At 49.7% G+C, this 8,519-nt stretch overlaps 1 protein-coding gene across 1 annotated transcript in view; it reads left to right on the top strand.

Annotated features, from left to right (window-relative positions):
- Positions 1-1,793, top strand: part of PRKAG3 (protein kinase, AMP-activated, gamma 3 non-catalytic subunit) — a 7,593-nt gene extending 5,800 nt beyond the window's left edge. Inside the window, exons 11-13 of the mRNA XM_012642594.1 lie at positions 861-898; positions 1,067-1,213; positions 1,560-1,793. Of these exons, the coding sequence (XP_012498048.1) occupies positions 861-898; positions 1,067-1,213; positions 1,560-1,676 (302 nt within the window). The 3' untranslated portion in view covers positions 1,677-1,793. The remainder of the gene's footprint in view (positions 1-860; positions 899-1,066; positions 1,214-1,559) is intronic.
- Positions 1,794-8,519: the final 6,726 nt, after the last annotated feature.

Here is an 8,519-nt window from a genome sequence, read left to right as displayed (position 1 = left end):
AAAATCGCCACAATGAAGCTACATATCAAGAAGTGCTTTTAATTTATTTTTTGATTATGAAAAACTTCAAATGTGTGAAAATGGTAAAAAAAAAAATTGTAAATGAACCCCATATATCCATTGCTTGGATTAACTGTTGTTATCGTATTGCCATAATCAGTTCATCCTTTTTTCTGAAGTAATCCAAAGTAAATTACAGATACCATATCATTTTACCCCAAACACTTCAGTCTGCATCTCTTAAAATCAATTTTTTCTATGCCAACTAACAAAGCTATGAATAATATATATTGCCTAATATCCAATCCTTATTCTTGTTTCGCCATTTCCTGAAGAATATATATATTTTACGTTGATTTGTCCAAAATAGAATGCCATTGAAGTCCATATTTTGCATTTGTGTCTTTTGTCCCTCAAGTCTCTTTAAATCTAGAACAGTTCTATTCCCCATTAATTTTCATGACTCCGATGAGTTGAAAAGCCCAGGCGAGTTGTCCTATAGGATTCTCCACCTCCAGGCTTGTCTGTTTGCTCTCGAGAGCTGGCCTTTACCTCGTTCCTTAGTCCTGTGTTTCCTGTACGCTGGAAATCAGATCGAAAGGCTTGATGCGATTCAAGAGGTACATTTGAGGCTAGAGTATTTCACAGGCAATGCCATGTCGCTCCCACTGCCCCTCCTCAGGAGGCAGATGTGAGGTTGTCTCGCTCTCTGTGATGCTAAGTTTGATCCTCGGGTTCAGGTAGTGGCAGCTTGATGCCTTGTTTAAAGCCAGCAGCCCAAGGCCCTCTGCACAGCACCCTGGTTCTGATCTGAGTCTCTTGTCTGTCTCTCTCTGCCCCCTACCTGCCACCCTCTGCAGGTCAGGTCGTGGGACTCTACTCCCGCTTCGATGTGATTGTAAGTGTCTGCGGGGAGCCGGGGGTGCTGCAGGGAGGCTGAGGGTATGGGGATTGGTGGAGGGTATCTGGATCGGCGGACCTTGGCAAGTGTGTAGGGGTGATGTCTGTGGGGTTGGTGCCTGGGCGAGGGGATGAACTAAGAGTCATCCTTCTCTCCCCGTCCCAGCACCTGGCTGCCCAGCAAACCTACAACCACCTAGACATGAGTGTGGGAGAAGCCCTGAGGCAGAGGACAGTGTGTCTGGAGGGAGTCCTTTCCTGCCAGCCGCACGAGAGCTTGGGGGAAGTGATCGACAGGATTGCGCGGGAGCAGGTAGCCGGTGCCCTCCAGGCATACCCCCAACACGCAGGGCCCAGTCTTTCTGCCCGGCTCCAGCTATCCCTGGACGTTGGACACCTGGCCTGTCCTTCTATTTCATGACCAACTCCTGGCGTTCACACTGGTCTGGTCTGCACCTGGTCCTGTCCATGGGTCCCTTGTGCCAATAGCCACAGCCAGCTGATCCCTAGAGCGGTCACAGCCATCCGTAACTGGTTCCTAGGAGACACTCTCCTTCTCCCCCACTATGTCAGGGTGTTTCCTGGATTCTTGGTACCAACCTCATCAGCTGCCCTAGCCCCATGGCTCTGCCCCCTCACTGAACACTATGGCCCCACAGGTACACCGGCTGGTACTAGTGGACGAGACCCAGCATCTCCTGGGTGTGGTCTCCCTTTCCGACATCCTTCAAGCGATTGTGCTCAGCCCTGCTGGCATCGATGCCCTCGGTGCCTGAGGATGTCTGGGTCCTCACTCCCAAGCCATCTCCACACCCAGAAGCCAACGAAGGGAGCCGGGGGATCGGCCTTCATCTTCCCCTTCCCCCTTTGGTGGTGCTGCTCTGGTTCAGGTAGGCTCTGCCCTGGGCTAATCTAATCAGCTCCAGTCTTTCCGGGCTCCCAGATCTCAGATTAGGACCCCCTGAGAATGGGAACGGGCCCAGTTTGTAACTGAGCAGCCCCAAGAAAACAAGTATAGGACTCTTAGGCCACCACTTTGTCCCATTCTCAGCTGAGGTGATAGAAGCCCTCCTAGGAGGGGTGGACAGAGGCTGGCCTAAAAGCTAAGACAGCAGTGTGACTTTGGACTGTCGGGGAAGGTTTACCTGTTCCCTCATGATTCAATTCTCACCTGCTGGGACCGCCATTAGAAGGAAACAAGCTGTATAAACCTTTGTCGAATGGGATTTCCATCCTCAGGAAGAACTAAGATTTAAAGGGGTAGCTTCTACCTAAGTGCTCATCTCAGTAAGTGTGACATGACCTCAGACTTCCGGGTAGTGTGTTTGCTAGGGGCTCACAGGAGGATGGGGCACCAACTCCACCTGCTCGGCAGTGGATGGTAGGACTCCCCTGCTGGAAAGGCAACTTCCCCTCCCTGTTTGGTCACTGCCTTCCCGTCTCTTTTCCACACAGGCTTCTCCAGCCCTCCCTAACTGCCCTGCCTTGCCCGTGCTCCCAGAAGCCCTCAGGCATGCCAATGCACTGCGGGATGATGACAATAAGGAGAACAGCTGAGTCGGCCCTGGAGGTCTCTGAACCGGAGGCACTGGGATTGCCCGTGTGCTGTGTGCCCCCGTGTACCCTTTTCCCCCACCTGGGTCAAGACTGACCCCAGTGGGGCAGGGAGCTCACAGCCCACAGGCGTAGTCAGGGGTTCTGGAGTCCCCCTTGAGCCACCAGCTTGCTGGGAGCCCCAGCTGTTCTTCCCCAGTGGTGGGGAACCTTAGTGATTCCCCACAACTTTGCCACCTCCCCTCTACTCTCCCGGCATCGTCATTGCAACGCTGCTGGGGTCACCACGGAGCAGCAGTTATTTACAGAACTGCCTGTTGGAGTGAGGTCCTCCTTCTGTTCTTGTCCAGAAAACTCCTTAGCATTCACCAGTGCCTCGTGTCCTCAGTCCCCAGCGATGGACAGCCTTGTACAAAACAAAAAGAACAATCCATGAACGTGGACTTTATAGGTTTCACTCAAACAAAGATACGGTCATTTAACCTGAACTTGTGGCAAGATCCCTGTGCTTCCTGAATTCAAAGACATGAAGGAAATTTGACAAAGGCTGCAAATGGCATTTCTTTTGTGCATAGAGTGTTGCTCTACCAAAATATTTTTATCTTTCATTTACAACAAAACCATAAAGGAAATAGTAATTACTCGTGTAGTATGTACAACTCAGTCTACAAATTCTAATCTGCAAGAAACATAACTTTATTTTGCTAACACTGACTGTAATTTCTGTTAGGAACCCCATTTTACCAGGTGATTAGAAATTAATATTGGTCACTTTGGGAGTCTCTCCCTCACCTTTCCCTGCGGTTAAGCTCAGTGGAAAGGGGAGGCTTTTTTTTCTTTCTTATCATCTCTTTACCCGGAGCCACCCCTTCGCCACTGTCCTCCTACTCTCCCGGCATTGTCATTGCAGCGCTGTGGACTTGAGCAAGTGGACTCCGAAAGGGGAGACTTTAAATAGTGTCAGACTTTGTTCCTCAGCCGTCATTATCCATCCATGCCCGTCCCCGTCTGGTCATCAGCTGGTTGTGCTCCTTCATTCCCACAAAGCCTCTCCGGGCCTGCCTGTGCTTGGGGCATGCGGGACATGCTAGGTCCTAGCCCTGCACCCCTCTGGGCTTCAGGAAGCTCCACGAGGCTGCTCCAGGCCCGTCTGCTGAGACGTACAGCCAGTGGCCTGCTCTGCTCTGCGGCTGGCTGTGTTCCTAGGCTCTAGCCAGGAAACGTGGGGCCCAGGGCTCTTCTGTCATCTCCAAACCTATATGGAGTACTTGTCATACTCCCCTCTCTCTTCAGACGCACCCCCCTTCTCAGGTCCCTTTTCTCAAGGACCCCAGAAATGCCTACAGTCTCTTTGTCCCCCAACCCCCACCAGCCTATAGAATCTTTACCAGTGGGGAAAGAGGGATCCTTTGTTCTCTAACCCATCATATATTCTTCCAAATCCATTGTATGTATCCTGAGTTCTTGCCGCTCACCTTGAGGATGGGCTTTTGAAATCCCAAAGCCAGACTCACTTCTGCTATGTCACTCTTTTCCGTGGCAATGGGCGCTGGAGGTCCAGCTGTCCAGTGGGGGAGGGGAGGCTAGTATCTCTAAAGTGTGATCCCACCCCCTTTACTTCGCAGAGCTACAGAGTAGAGACGTTTGTACTTGATTGGTCAGACAGTAAATGAAGGTATTTTCTCACTAGACATTTTACCAAAACCCTAGGGTCAGTGCTGGTTCTGCGCTGGTCCTACCCAGGAAGGTCCAGGGACTAGAGTCCAAAGGGGAAGATGACATGGGAGTGATCATGGGGTCTAAGCCAAGGGAGGATTTCTCCAGTGACAGTGCCCTTGGGGAGCCTAGGGCGGGTGACTCCAGCCGCAGCCAGTTCCGGGCAAGTGTAACAGGTCAGTCCTTTGAGGCTGTGCCTCTGGGTGGCTCCATGTGATACAGACCTTCAGCGGGAAAAGCAAAGGCTGCAGGCCAGCAGCCTGAGGAAGGCACTCTTGCTCCCCTGGGGTCTTCCTGAGAGCAGGTGTCTCTGCCTGTCCGGGCACCATCCTGGGGACCTGGTATTTCTCCTCCTTGGGCCCTTCTGTGAGGGACCATCCCACCCTCACAGCCTCAGACCCTCTTCTGGTCACAGCTTGGCCCTCAGCCCCTAGCCCAGCCCTTCCAGCCATCATGGTGGCTGGACAAGGGGCCCAGAGCTGCCACGGGGGCAGCGACCGCCTCCACTCCAGTTCTGAATTCTAGAAGCACCTGTGTGCACCTGCCCTGCTGTCCCCTCTTTTCCTGACTTTGCCCCCCACCCCGCCTCAAACTTCCGTGGCCTCCTTGACTTTCCCATCTCTCTCCTCACCGCCTCTCCGTAGTTCTCAGCCCTGGATGTTCATCAGGATCACCAGGGAAGCTTTGTAAAATGCAGATTCCAGGGCCCCGTTCCTAGAGATACTAATTTCCTGATTTGGGGGTGGGACCTGTATTTTCTGTAAAAACTAGAGACATGGTTAATAACACATGATGAGCGTGTGACTGTGCTGAGAAATAAGGAGGCCTCATTCTCACAGTTAGTAAAATCGTTCATCACATTAGCGGGTCTGTCTATTACTTAATCATGACTGAGGTCTGCAACAAGCACTGGCCGAGAGTAGCCACACAGCATCGAAGGTGTCCAGTCCATTACCTTCTCACTGCTCTTTCCCAAAACTTCCTTAAATACAAACGTATTCAGTACAATGTCATGTATGTTTCTTCCATTAGAGCAATTGTTAAAGTTTTCGTTTGACATGCATATTAAAACTGGAGTCACAAATAGTGACCTGGACATAGACTCCTGTTACCAAGACAAAATGCATTCAGAGCTACAACGTCCATAGAACCTGAGTGTGTAGACAGTCAGGCAACACTGGGTAGCCTGTCTATTTTTATCCACAAGAGGGCCACCTCGTTGTTTAGGAAGCAAGGTGCTTTCTTAAAGTCTTACCCAAAAATACGGATCCTAATTTGGCCAACGAAATCAAACTAGCTGGACTAGGAGTAACCAGATGTGTCATTCTTCTCAGCGGAAGGTGTATCTGCTGTGCTGCATCAATGATCCTAAATCCACTATTCTTCTTTCCCTGTAGAGGCGGATCAGGGTGGGCTATCAGGAGCCTCACTGTGACATCCCTTTACTGTGACTCTCGGGGCCCCCGAGCCCCTGAGACTTTCAGACTCTGGAAGTGTGTCCCATCCCTGGCCACTGGTGGGCTTTGTCCCAACCCTCAACCAGGGCTGGTGCTTTCCAGCCTCGAGAGAGAAAGCTGCAAGGGCAGGAGCCCACGCTATGACACATCCCTCCAGCACTATTATGTGTTTGAATGACTCACTGTCAAAGAAAGTAACCTTTTCTTTCTTAATCAAGGGCATAACATCTAGCAATTTTTTTCCTTTTCTTTTTCTTTTCTTTTTTCGACTTTTTCATTTACGTTAAGTAAGTTTTGCCCAGGCTTTTGTGGTGGAATATAATAAGAGAGAGGTCATTTTCAACTCCTGAGATAAGCAAAAGACTTTCATGTACACTTACGGTAGATGCATTTTTCGTAGGTATAGTATATAGCAATAAAAATCTTTTAAAAATTAAAAAAAAAAAAACCCGAGTATAAGGAGAAGCCCTCTCTGGCCATGCTGTATTTTGTTTTTCTCTGCTCTGGGTGGGAGTCTTTGATTCTCTTCTTCCAATTCCGTGTCTGTGGGCTTTCTGGAAGCAGCTCCTGTGAGCAAGGTTAACACTTGTGTTAGTGACGGTTAAGCTCTCGCGTCTGGTGTTCCGTCACTGACAGCAAAGCCTTTCTGGGGGGAGCCTCTGAAGCTGCGCCTACACCTCATCAGAGTGTGAGGAAATAAGCCTGCTCTTTCGGTCACCCTCACGAGGACTTCCTTGCTTCACCAATCTGCTTAGCTCATTTCCCCTCTGCATTTGTAACTTCCTATTTGAGGCTGGATTTTAGGCTCTGTAGGGCAGCGCCGCCTCCGAATTCCAAGGCATCAGTGACCCTCAGGAAAATTCTGGAGTTATTGACTACATTGGCAGTTATTTCTACAATAATCTTACCAAACTGATCTTCATGGTTTTTTTTTTTCACTTGAGATATAATTTATATACCATATAATTTACCCTTTCAAAATGTACAATTCAGTGATATTTCGTGTATTTACAAAGTTAGGCACTATTTAATTCCAGAATGTAGTCATCACCCCAAAAAGAAATCCTGGGGGCCCATTAACAGTCACACCCCCTCTTCCCTTCCCTCACCCTTGGCAGTAATAATTTACTTTCTGTCTGTATAGATTATTTGCCTATTCTGGACATTTGGTGTGCGTGGGATTGTACAACATACGGTCCTTTTTTTTTTTTTTTTGGCTTCTTTACCTCATCATAATGTTTTCAAGGTTCATCCATAAGGCAGCACGAATCAGTACTTCATTCCTTTTTTATGGATGGATAACAATATCCTGTGGTGTGGATAGACAAGATCTTCATAGATTTTGATGTGAGATTAGCCTACAAGTTCATTAACTGAGCTGCAGACCATGAACACTGACATGCGCTTGCTACAAAACCCCAATCCAAGTCACATCACACACACCCTCCCCCACCCAAGTGCCAGCACTCGGGGGTTCACGTGGCTTCGGCAGCTCATCCTAGCTGATTTGAAGGAGCAGAACACAGGGAAAGGCAGAAGTCCACGCTGGTTGACTTTGTGACAGAAATCTTGGCACCCTCTGAGCCCAGCCCCCATCCTCTGTACTTCATAGGCAGCTCCCACCGGTGAACCCACTGCACAAGTGGGGTCGAGAGCCTGCCCTGCTAATCAGGAGTTCCTCCCATCCGTCTAGGTTCCTCTGCTCAATGCAGAAAGCTCTGGGTCCTCCCCTCTTCTCTCCCTCCTATTCCAGTCTCGTTCGGCAAACATTTATTAAGCACCTTCTAGGGGCTAGACACAGTTAGATGCTGGGATCCAAAATTAGAGGAGCTTGATTTGTGCCCTCCAGGGGGTTCGCAGCAGGTCAGGGAGACAGTGGGTCAGCAACAAGGTAGACATGCTGAGTGCTCAGTTCTGTAACAGGGGGAGGGGTAAGGAGGACACAAGAGGAAGTGCTCAGGATTGCTCAGAGAGGTCAGGGAGAACTTCGCAGAGGCAGTGACATTTGAGCTGAATCCTAAGGAAGAACAAGCTCTCTGGATGACATGACAGTTGGAGGAAGAGGGTGTTCCAAGAGTGGGGACAGTAAGTACCAAGTATTGAGGCTGGGAAGAGCATAATGTGCTCAGGGAGATGCAAGGAACTCAGGTTCAGCTGTGGAAAGAGTGTCCACAGTCAGGGAGGGTGCCAGAGCACAGTGAAATCTTATAAGCTGCAGTAAAGACTTTGGACTTGGCCTGAGGACTGAGGGCAGCCTCTGAAGGATTTTAAACAGGGCAGTGACACAATTTTTAAAATGGGTTAAAACTCTGATTCCCATAGGCATAAGAATATGAACTTTATTTTTTTCTCTATGACTCAGCTGAAATCTACTCCTGGGGCAGGGACTCACTGGGTTTCCAGGCATGTGGTATGGTGCGCTGGATCTCAGTGCAGCCCACTTTCCTTCTAGCGGGCTTCCTGTCCTAAAGAGACTGGAAAGCTAACAATGGCAATGCCCAGACTCCCTTGCAGCTAGTGTTCCAGGTGGGACTTTGGTTCCACCTCCCAGATGTGCATGAGAGATTTGGAAGGTGGAAGTGAGGCAGAGGCTTCTGCTCTCCCTGCTGTCAGGGCAGTCAGGGGGCATTAGCAGAGGCCCCAGTCCAGTTACTACTGGCAGCATGGGTATTGAAGGCAGGATGGGGGGTCATCTTTTTTTTTTTTTTTTGCCAGCAGAGACCTAGTTGACATGAAGTCACTCCAGAGCCAGTAGTTATGGTGATAATGTCTTGATTCTCATCCCCCTGATTGGGGGATGGCCAAGGAGGTGCTCCCCAAGGTGGTTGGTGCCTGCTAGAGGTCAACTCTAGCCTGATCTAGCTAGAGCTCTTCCAACAGTTTTGTAGCACC

This window comes from Propithecus coquereli, unplaced genomic scaffold (assembly GCF_000956105.1).
Source record: "Propithecus coquereli isolate 6110/MARCELLA unplaced genomic scaffold, Pcoq_1.0 Scaffold18, whole genome shotgun sequence".
Taxonomy (NCBI): Eukaryota; Metazoa; Chordata; class Mammalia; order Primates; family Indriidae; genus Propithecus; species Propithecus coquereli.
The sequence above is the reverse complement of the archived record's forward strand: the minus strand, read 5'-3'. Positions and strand labels throughout refer to the sequence as shown.